This window comes from Lepisosteus oculatus, chromosome 1 (assembly GCF_040954835.1).
Source record: "Lepisosteus oculatus isolate fLepOcu1 chromosome 1, fLepOcu1.hap2, whole genome shotgun sequence".
Taxonomy (NCBI): Eukaryota; Metazoa; Chordata; class Actinopteri; order Semionotiformes; family Lepisosteidae; genus Lepisosteus; species Lepisosteus oculatus.
Genome location: NC_090696.1, coordinates 51,538,040 through 51,557,856, shown reverse-complemented (window position 1 = coordinate 51,557,856; position 19,817 = coordinate 51,538,040). Strand labels below are relative to the sequence as shown.

The 19,817-nt window shown below is 37.5% G+C and overlaps 1 protein-coding gene across 7 annotated transcripts in view; it reads right to left on the bottom strand.

Annotated features, from left to right (window-relative positions):
* LOC102687749 (NACHT and WD repeat domain-containing protein 2) overlaps positions 1–19,817 on the bottom strand; it is a 227,044-nt gene that overhangs the window by 178,060 nt on the left and 29,167 nt on the right. For all 7 annotated transcript variants that reach the window (XM_015344866.2, XM_006629648.3, XM_015344864.2 and 4 more), the window contains exon 3: positions 18,062–18,150. In XM_015344866.2, coding sequence (XP_015200352.1) covers positions 18,062–18,150 — 89 coding nt within the window. The remainder of the gene's footprint in view (positions 1–18,061; positions 18,151–19,817) is intronic.

The following is a 19,817-nucleotide window of genomic DNA, read 5'->3' as shown; positions in this document are numbered from 1 at the left end:
AAATCCAATAGAGATGGTATGGCATTGCCTGAAAGACTATATTCGGAAAATGGCAAAACCTAGCACAAAGCAAGAACTGATAAATGCGATTTACAAGTTCTGGGAGGAAGAACTGACAGAACAAAGTTGCAATAATTTTATTAACGGGCTGTTTTGTGTTCTTCTTAAGATTGTTGTGCGCAGTGGGGGACATTCAGTAATGTGATTTCACAAATATATTTGTGGCATACTGTATAATTGATAAAGTGGTGTCTATGGAGAAAAACAAAAAATGCTATGGAAGCGCATCTGCAACGGAAAGCAGTAAAGTATGACACCTTTGGAGCGTCGAATGCATATCCTACAGTGCGAGCGCATTTGCAAGGCTGTTAACAGTCCAAGTGTGGCAAGTTTCGACTGTTTCCTGTCAGTCTTGGGCAAAAGGAACCTGTCTTTCATTGGAAGGTTCGCCTTTTCTACTCGTACATACGAATATAATATAAATACACCAAGCGATTTGGTTAAATTGAGTTCTCATAACAAAAACAATTAATGAGCCTGCACTACAACAGCCATAGTATGGAGACAAAGACTTCTTACGGGAAGAGGTGTAGTGTTTCAGCTGTCTCGGCTTGCAAAGTGCGAAAGGTAAGCAAATACAGCGGGCTTCATCTGAAATACCCGATTATAGTGTATAATACAAGGTATTATTGCTGTATTTAATTATACATTATATTATAAATATTTCTTTGCAGCCTGTTCTTCGGGAAAACACTGCACACGCAAAACGATCTTTAAAGACTGCCAGGCGGTAGCTTTAAAAAGCGGTAAGTTTAAAGAAAGGAAAATTTTTACGTCTGTTCCGCACAACTGCTGAATACTACTGTGTGACATTTTTTCTTACATGTATTCTGTTATTTTGCCACAGGCTGTAGGTCTCTGCTCTCGGCCACTGGCCAGGGTGCCAACCTGTAAAAGCAGCACCTGTGAGAAGACTTTTCAGCAGTAGCGGGAGCAGTACGACTCATTGCTGGGGTGGGTTGGGAGGTTGGAGACACTCCTAAAGATGCAGAAGCCAGAGACAGTATGTTCCGGCAGTCAAACGCTAAGTCAGCTGTCTCTGAACAGACCTTCATCCCCTGATAACAACTGATAAGTGCCTCTCCCCACCACGCAGGTTGCTGTACCTGGCAGAATGCTTATCTCCACACAGCCCTCCGCCCGCAGCAGAGCACACACCGCCTCAGGACACTCCATCCCGGCCTCTCTGCTCACCACCACCCAGGAATTGGCTTGTGCTGTCCTCGCTGTCTATCTCCCCTCAGGAAGCACCATCTACACAGCAGAATTCACAGATGCCAAAGCAATGTACAGTTCTCCCAGATATCCAACTTTTGCCCATCAGTCAAGAGAAGGAGGAGAGATTGTACGTGCAGTGCATCAGCATAGATGGGAAAGCCGGAGCAGACAGCTATGCTGCTTTTCTGTTTCGTAATCTTGTGACTTTTGAAATTTAATGGCAGAGGACCACATCCAAAAAATTTCGATGGGTCCAGAGGCAAAAGGGCCTTGTCTTGCAGTCTCCGGGAAACCATTACTGGCATGGTGAATAGGAGATTCTCAAAACTTACTTTGTTTCGGATCAACAAAATGCTTCGAAAAAAGAAGTGCTCTTTTCCTCTGGTTTAACAGTCTGTGCAGCAACAACATAATCCGGATAAACAAGAGAGTGTGGTGTTACTTTTTGTCAATGGAAATATCAAGTATTTTCGTGATGTAACAGTTAAACTGATCCAGACGGTTACAAAGAAAGTGGACCATGGTAATACTTTGAGCTTACAGCCTGTCCAAGGTCATTCATTATTAATACTATTAGTAATATCTTCCGTAAAAACTTTGATGCATAAAATATTTCTGCATAATTAAAATATTTATGATGAAGGTGGAAGGTTGTGTACCTTTGTCCAACTGAGCAATCTTGCTTTTATAAAATATACCGACATTTTAATATGTTTAATGATTCATTCTGTAATACACAGTTTAAAGTGATTAAAAGAGTATACAACTTAAATTCTTAATTGTCCCACAGCAGTGACCGGGATTTAAAAAGCAGATGTTTTCTGGTGACAGCTCAAATGCTGTACAGGAGAGGTTAAGCTTTAGAAGCTCCACCTGCTGGTTTTACAAGGTGATTCCCGGTACTATTAACATAATCTAATTTGCATACGGTACAGCGTTATTAGCTCCACCTGGCGGTTTTACAAGGTCTTACAAGGTGCTTCCGGTAACTATTATCATAATGTAATTTGCATGCGGTATACTGTGGTATGATGTGCCACATCTATCGAGTTTTAATGCAGCGTACTTTGGGTATTTTGAATGGCTGGATCTGTATATTACTGATAAACTACATTTTTGATGTTTCATTCATGAAATGTTACTATTTATCACATGATCAAAATAATCAATTTTACAATAAGTGAGGAAAGTTACCAAATTAAAGATATCCTTGAAGCTATATCCACAGATATCCATACATTAAATATTACATCCATTCTTACAGACTGCATTCATCTAGACATAATTATTTAATATTAATATTTTCCCATATAGCAAGCAGTAGGTACTTGTTCATAGTTGCCTACTATGTCATATAAGTTATCATCAATAGGAGGGGAACCGGGTATTGGAAGAGACTGATTGCTCACCAGTGCTGTATTAGCTTATGAAGTCTGATTTCCAAACCCACTGGGTAACGTCACAAGTCCCTGTGCTGCCTGGGTGTTGTGACATCCTGCCAGCCCCACTGCTAATGCTTTGCCAGTTGTCACATTGTACCCATGTTATAAAAGCTTATTTTCTAAGAAAAAAAAACATTGGGGGTGCGGGAGGTGGGGTTCCTGGTCAGGAGTACTGCAAGGTGCCAGCAGGAATCTAACTACTGTACCAACCTAAGCTGCTCCAGACTTACCACCTCATTAGTTTCAAATGTACCTTTCAGTAAAGGACAAATTCATTCAAATAAACTATTCAATTTTATTTCTGGCCTCTTTTTTGTTTTTAATATGTGTTCCTAATGGTAGCTACAGGAAAAAACAAAATGTATAAAAATATTATAATTATAAAATGTATTTTACATAGTGGCTTTAGAATCTCAATATTTAAAAGCAAATATACACATAAAAACCTAAATTGTGATTTTTGTTGAAGGGTATCTTTAACCTACCCTTATTCTCTGGTGGTCACATGAACAGTATAACTAGTTTTCTTTAATCCGCATATGACAGTATTCATACATTTGCTATACTCTCAGAAGAAAATGAACAGCAATTTCATGCTGTCTGTTTTGAGTGCAATATGAACCACAAAAGCAATGGAAAAACTGAACAAAGCATTAGTCATGACCTTCTCCCAGTAATTTCTCATAAATCCACATGCGGATTAGGTTAGTGCTGGCAGCTAGGCCAATAGTTTACTGCCTGAATTTATCTTCAGGTTTTTCTTATTTAATTTATTATGCTGAATGTTGCCCTTACTAAAAAGTGAATTTACCAGAGGTGAGTCCACAGACATTGCACAGTCCACAGCAGGACCCAAATTCACAGTCTTTAACAGTCATCAAATTAAAGGGGATAAGTGCATTTCAAACCTTAATGAAAGTAAAATATAATGTGTAAAACCTCCAACTTGTATCACAAAACATATTACATTTCCAGGTATACACAGCACCATATTGTGCAATTCAGAATGAGGCACGCTTTTGAATACATACATCTCTTTTAATCGAACAGATATATTGCTCTTGACTTTGAGGCAGTTTAAAATCTAAAATCTAAAACTAGTCAGATTTCAATGCCATTCGTTTTTGATGCAGGAGTTTATTTCTAATGATAACAGCTACCAAGGAGAAAATAGTCGGAGTAGAAGGGTCTTCTCGTGTGTAGAAAAAATTCAGACATTTTTGGCCTTTTCTGAGGAACAGCAGCTAAGCAGTGCCATTTTAACTTAACACCATCATTTTGCTAATAAATGATATGCAACTTGCATTAAAAACTATAAAATGACAAGATTACAGAAACTAAGATAAGCTCTTATTGTCCTCTAGGGGAATTTATTTTTATGGACACAGTGCTTCTGTACATCTAAATACATCAACATCAAATTGAAGGCTGATTTTTATTCCCCGACTTAATCCCTTCACAAGCCTGGCTCAAAAGCCGATAGCTTGGAATGTGTAGTGAACAAAAATGACACCACACTACGAACTCTGAGCAACTGCAGGACAAGATCGCGAAACAAGGGGATCTCTCCACAATAAAGATGATATTGTCATCAAACCAACAGACAAAGGAGGTGCTGTTGTAGTGTAGCAAAAAGACCTATATATTAATGAAGTCTCCAGACAACTAACCAACACATCCACCTACCATCCTCTGGATCCTACCGCTGACTACCAAAAGGAAGTGGTATCCACTATCTCTCTTCTTATCAGCAGCAAATAGCTTCCCCAGGAGGCTAACTGTCTCATTGTTGAAAATCCCCAGGTATCCCAATTTTACCTCCTCCCCAAAATCTACAAACCCGACACCCCTGGATGCCCCATAGTCTGAGCATGCAACTGTCCTACAACTCACATTTTGGCATTTCTCGACAGCCTTATGAGACTGCTGGTTGAAGGGCTTCTTTCATATATCAAGGACACCAACCATGCCCTTCATTTTTAATGATTTCCAGTTTCAGGGCCCAGAATGTTACATTTTTGTCATGGACAACACATACACCGTCATTCCCCACATGCTGGACACATGCACAGTGCTTGATCTACTCACCCACACTCTTGAGCATCTTGCGGAATTGGTCCTCACACTGAATGCTTTCTCATTCAATAGCCTTTTTATCAGCAGGTAAGTGGAGTCCTCATGGCCGCCAGGAGGGGACCCAGCTGTGCCATTATTTTTGTCAGCTGGTAGAAGAATGCTTTTTCGCTTTCTACACCAGCTTTGTCCCTGACATCTACAGACGATACATCGATGACTACATCGCCGCCACATGTTCCAATGACCAGCTAGAGCACTTCCTGCATCACGTCACCAACTTCCACCCATCCCTCAAATATACAGTTAACATATCTTTCACTGCTCTTCCATTTCTAGACATACACCTATCCATTAACCATCCGCGACTCTAATTCAGTTTACTACAAACTCAGATTCACACAGCTGTCTTCTGTAAAACTCATTTCACCTCAAACACACTAAAAACTCTCTCCCTTTTTCACAGTTCCTCAGCTCCAATGACTTTGCAGTGGCCACAGGGAGTTCCAAAACCAAGCACTCAAAATGCCCTCTTTTTTCATCAAGCAGAGGGTATCCCACCCATGTTATTAATAGGGACATCACCCGAGCCAAAAACAGCTTTTGGAACTCCTGGCCTCACAACCGCACTCCTTTGGTGCTTCTTTACCACCTTTCTATCCCCAGGACCATTAACTACAACTTTCCCATCTTACAGGATGATCCCTCCATTATTACACTTTTTTCTGACTGCCCCATCATCTCATATCGCTGACCACCTAATCTGCTTAACCTTGTTCATAGCTCCCTTGACTGCCCTCAGCAATCATCCACACCAGGCACTTTTCCCTGCAACAGAACTTGCTGCATCACCTGCAAATATATATCCAACTCCACACTCTTTCAAGGCCCGTCAGGACAATTCCAGATCACTCAGATGACATCTTGTACCTCCAGCAACCTTATTTACTTCATCTCTTGCAGAAAATGCCCAGTTATCTTCATTGAGGAAACAGGAAGGAGACTGGGAGACTGCTTCAGAGAACACGTTAGAGCTGTGAGGATCCACAGCCCATAGTTTCTCATTTCACCTCAGATGGCCATGATCACACCGATCTCTCCGTCTGCACTCGCAAAGAAGGGTTTCTCAACTCTTACTGCAGAAAAGCATCCGAAACAAAAATTATCTTGAAACTTGGATCACACCTTCCCCCTTCTCTCAACGACATATATATTTATATATTTGGCTGTGTAAGAAACAAACCCAATGTAATGCTCTGATCGGGCTTTGACTTGCCTGGGTGCAGTGTTCTACATGAGCGTTTCATATCCATAAACACAATAAGGACAATAAAAGTTTTTTTTTAAATGAATGTTAAACTTTTTAACAATAACAAGAAGTAGAGTTCTTTTCTACATTTTCTTAGAAAAGGATAAAACATTATAGCTTTTTATGAAGTACAGTATATAAACCCTATAGTGTTAGAACAAGCACATTTAAACTTTAATGCATACAATATTTATGAAGAAGGTGGAATCTGATGCGCTCCAAATATGGTAGGGTATTCAGACAATAACAAATCATAAAGCTAAAATTAGCAGTGTTATACTGATACTGATTTATCTCTACTGGATGAGCTGAACGCCTATTTTGTTTGATTTGAGAAGGGAATCATGGAGCTGCCAGCACCAGTGTTCCCAGCCACTGATGATATGGCCATGTCTGTCACGGAGGCTGAAGTCAAGGCAACTTTTAGATGGAAGGCAATTGGTCCAGTAGGCATTCCTGGATTCCTTAAGTCCTGTGTAGACCAAATGGTTATGGTTTTTATGGACATTTTTAAATTTTCTCTTTTACAAACTTCAGCTCCAGTGTGTTTTAAGGAAAACACTATTATATCAGTGCCAAAGATAAATACTGCAACCTGTTTCAATTATTACATACTGGTAGTGCTTACATCTACTGTAACAAAATACTTTGAAAGGCTGGGCATGAGGTAATAATACAATGGTACCAGAGTGCTTAAGAGTTCCTGGAGTTTGCATACCTGTGTGACTGGTCCACTGATGACACAATTTCCCTGGCTCTTCACACTGCCTTGGCTCTTTAGTTAATATGCCAGAATGTGAAGAACCTTAAATAGTTCCACCCAGAGTAGTCAGCAAGCTTAGTGATCTAGGTATCACCACCTCTGTCTGCAGCTGGATTCTGGATTTCCTGACTGGCAGACCACAGACTGTGAGGGTCGATGGAAATTTTTCCTCCATGCTGACCATGAATATTGGTGGTCCTCGGGGCTGTGTGCTTAGCCTCCTGTTATTTCCTTGTTCATTCACGATTGTGTGGCTAGACACAGCTCCAACTCCATTTACAAATATGCCGATGACACTAGCATCATTGGCTAAATCACCATTAACGATGAAACGGCCTACAAGGACGAGATTAGGAACCTGGTGGAGTGGTGCCTTGACAATAATCTCTCCTTCAACGTCAGCAAAACCAAAGAGCTGGTTGTCAAATTTTAGAAAGCAGGGTAGAGACCACACCCCTGTTCACATCAATGGGGTGGCTGTAGAGATGGTTAGTAGCATTAGGTTCCTGGATATCTTCATTACTAATGATTAAACGTGGTTCCAGCATGTAACTGGAGCTACAAAGAAGGGACAACAGTGCCTTTACTTTCTCATACAGTTGAAAAAATTAGGTCTATCTTTACTATTCTTACTACATTTTACAGGTGCACTATTGAGAGTGTGCTTACGTGTGGTATTACAGCATGATTTCACAGCAACTTGTTGTCTTACTGAAAAGAATTACAGGGGGTGATCAGGTTAGCCGTCTATTATTGGTGTACAGCTCCCCTCCATTTTAGTCATTTTTAGAATTCACTGTCTCAGGCAAGATGGAAGTATTGCCAAGGATAACAATTATCCTGGTTTCTCACTTTTCTCTCCCTTTTCCTCTGATAAGCATAATAGGAGCAAAAAGGCACTTACCTCCAGCTGCAGAGAGAATTTATTTCCGCAAACTGTTAGATTACTGAACTCAACCCATACCACTGACTCACATTGATGATTTTTATGTTTTGATGTTTCCTTAATGCCTTTTTATCTTGCCTTAATGTATCAGGCATACATTCAAATAAGCTTTTCATTGTGTCACGACCACCAACCTGCCCAGACCAGCCTCCAAGAAAGCTAATCAGTGTCAGCATCAGGGCGATAATTACAAGCGCTGCCACATGTGTTACCTCGGCACCAGACGCCCTACCGTGCGGCAGCCTGCAGTATTTAAGCCATTCCAACCTGCTTCACGCTGCTCGGTATTGAGTTTACTCCCTGAGAGCTCTACTTGGCAATTACTGTTCCTTGTATGACTTTGGATTTGGACTTCCCTTTTTCCTTTTGACTTTAGACCTCGCCTCTTGACTCTGATTGTTTGCCACCAGAGTACTACCCCAATTTCGACCTACCTTACTCCTTTCGACCACGACCTCGCCTCTTGTTTAGGATTGTTTGCTTCTATTGGACTTCCTGGATACCAATCACCTTTTCCTTTCGACTACGAACTCGCCTTTCGCATTGGATTGTACACCTGCCATGTCTACTGCATACCCTTGCGTCTGCACAGGATCCATATCTCTTCATTAGGATTTGCCTAACACATTGCACTTGTGCATATGGCAAATAAAATGAAGTGAGCTGATGTCTTCTGTGCTTATTATAACTTTGGGTAAAACTATCATCCTTCCAATCAATCTTTCTCATCACTCTCCTGTATTAAAATGGTTGAATTTATTCAATTCAACTTGAATTCTGGTGAGAACCCAGAACAAATTTAGAAAGTGGCCATAAGAGATAATTCCTCCACCTTCTCACCAGTAAAATACACCCCAAAATAATGTTTAACTGAATTGAAAAAAAGAATGATCAGAGATGGAGTAGAGGCAGAAATTCAAAGGACAGAACTGAAATAATTAGTGTGTTAAAAAGGTGAGTTTTATGCATAAACAGATATATTTTGCACTGTACTAAACAGAAATAGTGTTGTCAGGGTAACTAAATAAGTATGTTTTTAGCACTAAAACTAAAAAACAAAGTACTGTTGTTTTCTGTTAATGCAATTAAAACCAAGATGATGGTGTAATTTTGCAACCAGCTAAGGTAAATTTATGTTTTCAAGTATTTTATCAAAACCCTGACTATGATTATTTGAAACACAACATGACTATGATTATTTTAAAAGTTTTTTAATGATTTAAATCTGACTAAAATTAGTAATGAAGATAACAAATAAATGATACTTAACTTCCTAATCCTAACCCATCTGTCTAATAATCTTAAATTCTAACACTAATATTCCTTTTCTATTTCACTTGTAATATCCTTCATTTTTCTTGCCCATCATATATAACCCTTATAGTTTCTGATATTTTTATTTTTTTTGATTGTAATTTATGGCAAGCATACTCTTTAGATAACGTGATTCCATATTATATTCCCTATTAATCAAATTCTAAAAGTATGCTTTTGTTTACTCCGATATCGTGTGTAAAAGCAGAAAAGCTTTAAACTATCACTTTTCTCACAAAGAACTGTATGTAAACGTACAGTAACATGGTCAGAGGGAGCACGTAAAAACATTTCCGAAATAACCACATGTAAGACTTTGATGCTTAAAATGTTTAGGGAGAAATGGCATACTGGTGTGTATTTTTTTCTTTAAACTTCCAATACCAGCAACATACAGTTTACATAATATGTTTATGTTCCAAAATTAATATTGTTTATGAGCATGTGAAAGGCATGGTGAATCTGAGATTCTCAAAACTTACTTTGTATGATTGGAAACGAATACGTGATCGGATCAACGAAAAGCTGTGGTGTTACTTTTTGTCAATGAAAAAATAGTCTTTTCATTCATAAAGATGGTTACAAAGAATGTGGACCAGGGTAATACTTTGAGTTTACAGCTTGTCCAAGGTCATAAATTATTAATACTATTAGCAATATCTTCGTTAAAGACTTTGATGCATAAATATTTCTGTAAAATTAAAATATTTATTATAAAGGTGGTAGGATGTGTACTTTTGTCCAACTGAGCAATCTTGCTCTCATAAAATATACCAACTTTTTAATGTATAATAATTAACATACACAGTTTAAATTTAAAAGCTCAAATGCTGTACATGAGAGGTTAAGCTTTATTAGCTCTTCCTGGCGGTTTTACAAGGTTATATCGGATATTATTAACATAATCTAATTTGCGGTATGACGGCAGGGTCGGTAGGGTCCAATCTCCTTTGCTGAGACCTCCAGCATCTTACACCTATGCAGTAAGGCCTCTTGACTTCATGGCATAAAACAAGAAGGAAGACTAGAGTTTACTATGATGTAAAGGAAGTAATGCCAAAGATGAGCGCAAAGAAAATTCCTATTAAGATATTGAATATTTGGCACTGTAAAATCAACAATATGGAATATCTTGAAAAAGTTTTCAAGCAATCTTCAGAGTGGAGGATGAAAGTATTGCAAAACTCACTGTGTTCAGAATACTCTGACAGGAAAATAAGGGCACCACATTTGCAATTAGCAGCACTATGCTTCTGGTTGTTAAACACCTAGAGGACCCCAATGCCTATGTGCAGCTGCTGTTTATTGACCTCAGCTATTGATAAGCAAGCTGAAGCAAATGTCTGTTAACCATAACATTATAAGATGGTATCACTCATTTAAAAAAAAACGCACACAATATGTCAGGGTCAATAAAACTCTTTTGGCACAAGTGCCCCTTGGGGCTGTGTGGGCTCACCAGTTTTGATCGCACTTTATACAAATGATTGTACAAACAGTACTCAAAGTAACCTCATTTTCAAATTCTCTGATGTCATAGCTGTGCTTGGCTTATTGCATAGAGGAAGCAGTTCATCTGTGTACATGTCAGAAATCCAAAGGTTTGTGCAATGATGCGACAACAACAGCCTAATTTTGAATGTTAATAGACAAAATAAACAGTTTTTGATCCCAGAGCAGTTGGTGATCACTCACATGTAGTAATCAACAACTAACCTATCACTCAGGTTGATTCATATAAGTACTTAGGAGTACACATAACAGTAACATGTGCTGGACTACTCATGTTGAGAGTGTTTGTTCCAAAGTTCAGCAGCGCTTATATTTCTTGCGAAGACTAAGAGTGTTTGGGGTTCGATTGGAAATAATACTACTGTTTTACCATACTGTAATTGAGAGCATTATCAGATATGGTATAACGGTGTGGTTTGGTAATTTATCAGTTCAATTATCCGTCTCATCCAAACAGCTTTGAAGGTCATGGGAGTGAATCAGCACCCCTCCCTGCAGACCATCTTTGAAAAAGCCATAATCAAACAGGCAGAAAAATGTTTTAGCAGATCCTTCCCACATCCTCAATTCTGAATACCAACTTCTTCCTTCTGGCAAACATTTTAGGGTTCCCAAATATAACTGTTAGGAAGTGTCTTTCAGGACCCTGATGCAGACGACACAATCCGGAAGGGAGTGAACACACACAGGGGGGAGACGAGGAACTGGGCTGGTAGCGGAACTGGGGGGGCGTGACGAAGGTGCTCCGGGGGGCATGGTCCATGAGAACAGTCCAAAAGGGAGTCCAAAGGGAAGTGCAGTGCAGGCGAAGGTCCAGAGCCGGTTGATAAATCCAAGATGAACAAAACAAAGTTAAAAGCCGGAGCGGAATTCAGCAAGAGGTTGTAGACTACAATCGTGACAATAAGTCAAACAGATACAAACATTCCTTTGTTCCACTATCCATTAAAGCTGTCAATGCAAAAGGAAAGGATAAACACAATTTTTGATGTTTACAATCACCTTGTGTGCAATATGTTTTGTAATGCGTTATAAATGTGAAATAGAGTGATGTGCAATGTTTTTTTGGGGGGGTGTGCATTCAATTTCAATGTACAGAAGTGGTATGTGTCCACAAAAACATTCCCTCAGGGGACAATAAATCTTATCTTAAGAAGTAGTTTATACCTTAACAGGGCTTGGCATCACCTACACATAGATTGATGACCTTATATTTCCGACTCCTTTTGCACTATTTTAATGCAGGAATATGCGTAATAAGATGGCATGGTGGTTAGCACTACTACTTCAAAACTACAGGGTCCTGGGTGTAATTCTTCTGGTGCTTGTGTCTGTGGAGTTGATATGATTTCCCTGTGTTCATGTGGAGTTTTCACCAAATGCTCCAGCTTCCTTCTGTCTCCCTAAGACATGCAGTTTGGCTTGTTTGACTACTCTATATTGTCTTATTTAAGGGTGTTTTCAAGGAGAAATACAGCTTGAGAGTTGGCGTCCCATGACAACTAGTACTGGATATATCACAGAAAAAGAACCAAATTAACTTGATAGGGTGAATGGTCATGAATGATATGTGACTATCTAATACTTTCAGTAAATTTGTAATGTTCAGGAAAAGTCAAATCTCAGCTGCTTTTAAAATTAGTATATAAAGAAGGGCTGTGTAGAGAGCTATTATTGTGCAAGCCATGAACAACCACAAACACCTTGTTTTACTATTCTATTAATATTAAATGAAGAAATCACATGGATATACTCAAAAGAAGCATAACCAACTGGATTATATCTAAAGAAACAAGGGATATCTGATCAAATGGCCATTTGGTAACTCACTTGTTAGGTCTTAAATTAAAAGGGCTTAAAATTAAACAGATAAAACAGAATTCTGATTGCAATTACTGAAATTCAGTATTACTGAAAACAGATTCTTCTGATCCATCCAAATTGATTCTAGGGTCAAAGTTTGGACCAAGTCATCCCTCTAGTGACAAAATGAGTTATGACACCCCTCCCATTGCTTGTACAGCAAATCATAATTTGGACACAATAAAATAACAACCTTCATTCCTTACTGGTGAAAGACTGCATGAAGTGCTGGATGTGATGCAATATCACATACTTCATTTCCTTACAAAAGGGTAAACAAAAATATCTCATTAAGTTTTTTTAAAAATTGTAATTAAATACCAGTTAGACCCCTAGATCTGCCAAGAAGTTTGGAAGATTGGGAAGAAGTTAGGCCCAAGAGGATTGAATGTCAGGACCCAAGGAAGTCAGCATGCAAAAGAGAAGAAGTAGTGAAGAGCCCAACTGGATAGAAAGCAATAGTAAAACTCCAAGCTTTTCTAGTTTGAACATTTGAAAGAAATAGTTTGCAATTTCATAATGCTTGGTTTCAGTGCTTGATAGGGATGGCAAATATTTTTTTTCTTGGATAGTGAGTTGCTATTGCCTGGAGTTAACTATTAGGTTATTATTAACAGTTGGTTAGCTACTGTGTTGTTCCTTTTAGTATTTTTGAAATTTCACGTTGAACTGAAGTAGAAGTCGAACATTTTAAGAACATTTTTATTTTGCAGAAATGAAACAATACAATAAACTTATGAACATGAATTAAATGAGTAAATATGTTATACTTCAAATTAAATTCTTAAACGTAAATATGTAATACTCCTTAAAACAAAATAAAATTACAAAAATAACTTTAAAAAATATTCAAGCATTAAAGTAACAACTCCTCAAGAATTCAAATGTCTGCTTATTGTAAAAATTTGAAAAAGAGGGTACATTGCACACACAAAGTTGTACAACTTTGGGATTTCGGTTTGAGTAAAATATTTGCGGTTTGGTATTGCATAGCGCGAATCCAGAGTTTTCACCATTGCCTTAAAGCCATCTCTCTCAATGCTTTGGATGGGCACCATGTCTTTACACAGGTACACAGGTAATGCGTGTGTAATGTCCTTCCATCTCTGGACAATTACTAGTAAATGACTCAGGCAGCAATGTCTGTGTTGTGGCTTTTTTATTCACACCGACACTAGAACTGCTGGATTGGGAGTGCATTTTCATACTTTCCTCATACTCGCATACATGTTTTGTCTTTAGGTGATGGAGGTTGCTTGTATAATCACCTCTGGCTAAAATCGTCGCCTGACATAGTTTGCAGATAACCGTTTTCTGCTCGTGGTCCGACTTTTTAAATCCGAGCCATTTCCAAACAACCGATAAAGCACTCTTCTTTTCAACAATTTCATCCGCGTATTTATGTTTGTGGACGGGCACACCAAACACGTGCATTTGTTTTCACGGAAAAGGGAAGAGGACGCCAGCATGTTTTTACTGGCCGCAATGATCTCAGATGCATCACAAACCAGATGTCTGAACCACCAAAGGTCAATAATTCTGAACCTCTCAGATTTCCATATGTCAGCAAGATTAACATTTTCAGAATTATAATTGGAGCTAAAATACGACAGAATTTTAAATTATGATAGGTCAAATTTCCAAACCTCAATGATGCTGGCGGCACAATCTATGTAAACATCAAAATCCATTCTCTGCCGGTATAGCCAAATTCATATCGTGACACATATTTCCACCGGTATACCGTCTATACCCCCTAATTTCAACATTAACTCCATTATGCTTTCAGAGGACATAGTCATTTAAGTGTTGGTGTGGTGAGTATCACTATATCATAAGACCTGTTTTATACCTTCTCCTGATGTTTCGGACACATGATTCAAGTCTCGTGTTTGAAAGTACTTACAATGGGGTGGGATATATACATTATTGACTGCGGGCTCAGGCAACCCACCAAAACCAGATCTGCAGATTTCATATGTTTTTCAGAATTTGTATCTGTCGTAACTGTTAATACAATAGCGAATATAAATGCAATTCTACTGTTTATATTGTGACTCATACACCAATGCTTTACCAGTGATGTGGTTGAGTATACACTATTACTACAAAAGTTCAGTCTTACCATACTCACAATGAAAACAATATGCAGCTACTGTGACAATTGTGGTATTGTCATAAATCAAATATGCATTTTTATTTATTCATGCAACAATGTCTTACTTATTTTTTATTTACTTTGTTAGGTTTTTTACTATTTACAGCAGTGTCCTGGTATCACAGGGGGAAAAAAAAAACAAACATAGGATTTTTTTCTTCCAATCAGGACTTTTTATTTCCTAAGTAGGACTTTATTAACTCCTACATAGGACTTTTAATACTATTTATTCAATACAGCAGCCCAAAAAGTAGCTAAAAACTTGTTGTGAAGTTACTTCATGTATATACTGTATGTGATAAAACAGACTTAATGCATGTTTATATGCAAGTTTCGTAAAGATTACCAAGTTAACCGGATGACTTTTGTGAACATGTTGACAAAAGTCTGGATTTTCAGTCTCACGAAGCAACATATCCTATACTCTTAACGTGCTCCAGGGCAGGTTAGTCAAACGTATCCTGACTTTGATGTTAAGAGCTCGAATCACCGAAAAATATCACTTTTCCTCAGGTATCATTCTTTTTCATTAGAGCCTTGTGGAGAAAATAATTTTCAAGATCACCCTTTGCAGCTAGCTAATTTTTATTTGAAAGATACTGTTTAAGCAGACTGTGCTTGTCATAGCTCCGCTTTAAAAGAAACTCAAACTCTGCACATAATGGGTTGAAATTCTTTGTGAAAGGTGCAGATTTTTTACTGTATTGATATTGCATTTCATTAAAGTGACAATGTGTCATGCAATAAGGAAATTGGACTAAAACAGTTCTTGTGTGCATTAATAACATTTATCACCCATACATTATTGAATACCACCAAACCTGGTAATATTCTCATATATAATTCTATCCAAATGTAGCTTCTGTTCCCTGTAGCTATGCATCATGATCTGAAAATTTCTTGCAGCATTTCATAATGTAACAGGAGCTCTGGACTGTATATCCCACAGGGCCGAAGGAGGATGTTTTTTTTAATAGAAGATTCACAGCATCAATGTACAGTTAAAAAATAAAATTCTAGCTGAATAAAATACAAGTATTGATTACACAAGAGACATTTTTACCTGGTAAAAAAAGACTTCTGTAACTTAGGGAAGCACTCACCTATATGACTTGATTCATAACACAAAATGTGGGGAAAACAGACAATATGCTAATAAAGGAATACATTTTTAATTGTACTGATGATAATGATTATTCTTCCTCCAGTCCTCCTTCAATCTTACTCATGTTTCGTCTTGGCTAAAATTACTCAACATTTTTCATTCAGAGGATTGAACTACACTGTATTGTACAGTCCCTCTGGTGATACTCTTATATTGTGTCTTAATCTTCTGCCAGGTCCTCCCACTGTGATACAGCTACTGTAAATTAATAAATTACTTCTGCATAAAATCAATATTGCATAACTACATAATATTTTAAGAGGAGCTCCACTTCAAAGACATAATGTAAATTAGGTCATTCCAAAACAGGTGTGCTAGTTTGACTTTTTTTTTGTTTTAATTCGAGATTTCATTTTATTTCACAATTAACTTTCACATGTAGCGGCGATTCTTTGTCAGGCATCTTCCCTAGCTTTTGCAGAGGCTACTGTCACGATTGTAGTCCCTCCCTCTTAAGGGCGTTCCGGCTCTTTCTCTTCCATGTTGATTTTGTGCACCTACTCCCTGTTCCTGCCTCCCTACTTAAGCCAGACGTTCACTCTGTTCCGGGCTCTGCATTGGTTCCTGTACCAAGCGAGTCTTGGATCTGGAGCGTCTGGTTTAAGTAGGGAGGCAGGAAAAGGGAGCAGGTGCACAAAATCAACACAGAAGTGAAAGAGCCGGAGCGCCCTTAAGGGGGAGGGACTACAATCGTGACAGCTACAGTATAGCTCCTCGCAATTACAACAATTTTTTTCCTCATAATTCATGGTCACTAGATTAAGATACACACATTTTTTGCCAAGGTTTTTCATAAATGAAGGATTTGATGCTTGATACTCCTGCCTACTGAAGTTTGGTGTAAACTCTTAGTCAAATTGTTTAAACTTGAGTTGTTTTAACTGGATAACTTAAAACTGTACTTTTCATAAAAAAGAGATGCTAAATAGTATTATTACTGTTAATAAACACATTTATAACTTTTTATGTGATATGAGTCACATTTTTGCATGTGAGGCATGTTGCATTTGAGAAAAAAATAAATACAGATAAATTTCCATAGCATTTCCATAGTAAGAGTCTTGTGATATCTGTTAACTATTTCAGGCATAGCTTTAAAAAACATTGGTTTTCTACGTATTTTTAATAAAAGTGAGTACTGGAATCTCTGGAAACTGGAAAGGATCGTCTTTCATCAATAATTCAGATTGTGCAAACAATACATTTAATTATAAAATACCCTGCACTAGAGTTTGTTTTTTCATTCTTAGTAGAGTGCATTTTAAATTTTAAACTTTTTAATTACCATTAGAAATGCTGCACTATTGAACTGCAATAAATTAGAGTATAGTAATAGCAGACAAGTGTATACCCACTCAACTCACTCTCTTACTCCTGCCATTTTTTTCTAATTGTCTTCCTTATAATTTGTTTTCTTATCTTAGCCATGAGACACATGAGAACTAAGGCTGTGATAACTTACTCCAGGGGACCATGGAGGTTTTGTTTTTGTTATTTACCATTTATTTCACAGCACAACACTGAGTCACAGACTGAACAGACATCACTCTGATAACAGGTCTATATACAACTCACATCAACTTTCCTAAAGAAAAATTAATAAAGCATAATCCATGATGCACTGCTACAGTACATCATAATAAACATTTTAACTCCTTGTGAACCAAGTTGTGCCTTAACTAGAGAAACTGATGCGGGTCAGGTGAAGTAGATCTGCAAGATGTAGAAAACACTTAACAAGCTGTAATGAAAGTACATTGTACTGCTCATATTGTGTAATTAGGATGTTAAAATTACTGTACCGTGACAGCTGCATTTGTAAACCATGAATTAAACAAGTACACAACTGTAAAATCAATGCATCCTTCCTTATGTCAATTATTGAAACAGTCAGATTAGATCAAAAATAGATCAAATCCATTTCACTCTATCTTCATTAGGATTTTGATGACTACAATCAAGATAAAACTTCTTTTTTATTTTATTCAACTATTCAACCACAAACAGAAAATGAAATGAAAGATACAGTGCTAAAAAGTCCATAAAGAAAACTGTGTATCACGGAACAATTAGAAGACATACAATACATTATTTTTTTTCAACTTTTAAAAGGCGGTTTTAAAAGGTCATTGTAGCAGCAATTGCATTTCAGAATTTCAGAACTTTGTAGTTGCGTGTGTATGATTTTATTTATCGAGACTCACAAAAGCATGAAAGATAATGAAAAAGTCCACATACCTGGAACTCAATTCCATAGTTTTCCCTGCAGAATTCTCTTAATTTAGGATACACATGTTCTTTTAAAGCACTTCTCTCAGCTTCTGTGTCTGCAACACAGAAAAAAACGAAGTGTTAAAATGCAGCATATTAAATAGCAGTTTAATATGTGATTGTGAACAGTCACAACGTAATTTAGGAATGTGCTGTGGTATTATTAATACTTGCTTTAATTTAATTTAGATTTAATGTTGTTACAAATACCTACAGGCATGAGGTTAGTCAAACAAATTGAGTTTTGGATCAGTGGGCTACAGATCAGTCTACTTAATTAGACTGATTCATTCATTCCTGTGTCCACAAAACCAACATACAGATGCAGCCATTCAAAACAAGCAGGTGATACCACATTATTTTGCGGTGCGCTTGACGCAGCCTACCGCGAGTTTCCGTAAATTCTCGCATAATACCTCATAATACCACGTGGTACCGCAAGTAAAATAATAGTATCCGGAATTTCTGCAAGGTGGAGCTATTAAAGCTCAACCTCTCATGTTTCAGCTGTCGCCATCAAAGTCTTTAACGAAGATATTACTAATAGAATTAATAATGAATGACCTTGGACAAGCTGTTGACTCAAAGTATTGCCCTGGTCCATATTCTTTTTTTCATTGACCGTCCTTGTAAAAGTAACACCACAGCATTTCGCAATCACGCATTTGTTTCCAATCATGCAAAGTACAGTAATTTTTGAGAATCTCCGATTCACCATGCCTTCCACATGCTCATAAAAGAGATTGATTTAGGAACATAAACATATTGCTGTATGCAAACTGTACTGTATACAGTATGTATATGTATATTTTATGTATTTACTGTGCCCGTTTAAGTATTGAATATTTATATGGAATTTTACCACTGAAGGGAAATCTTAGTAGCTGAGCATAAAAAGAATAGGAGCATACTGTAACGCGTGTGAAGGCCATAAACGATATTAATTTTGGAACATAAACATACAGCATATGGCTGGTCTCGGTACTTTAAAGAAAAAAATACACACCAGTATTCCATTTCTCCCTAAACATTGTAAGCTTCGAAGTCTTTAACTAACGTGATACCGGAGTCAACAAGCATACTTTTTAGAATTTGATTAAAAGGGAATATAATATGGAATCGCGTATCTAAAGAAATTAATAACGATATAATTATATTCATGTAACGCAACACAAGAATAGCACACACTGTACAATGTCTGATGATACTGTTTCTGTAGTGCTTTTTCAACACTCATCATGCGACCTTGCCAGTGGCGCTGTGGGATAGGTTCCTGACTTATACATAACATGTTGGGTGTTCGAATTCAGCCGAAGCCATTACTTTTTGATTTAACAAACATTTCTTTGAAAAAATAAAATAGGGTTAGTGTTAGGGTTACTGTCAAACTTTAAATCAACAGTTGATTTAAGGACGATCTGTCAATGTCCTGCAATGAAATACAATATTGTTGTTTTTATTGTTGTTTTTATCCTATTGTACTGCGTTTTGAGAAGCCACCTTTAAAGGTGCTATATAAAAGCACTGATTCTTATGGAATGTGTTTTCTTTCTTCTTTTTTTCAGCATGGAATAAACCTATTACTTGATTCTTATGGATGCCTGGTTCCGCCGGGGATTAATAAAAAAAACATGGAATCGCGTATCTAAGGAAATAGCGGTATAACCTTATTCATGCACAAACAGTGGCATGTTACATTTTTAATTTGGGTGTCTCCTCTTTC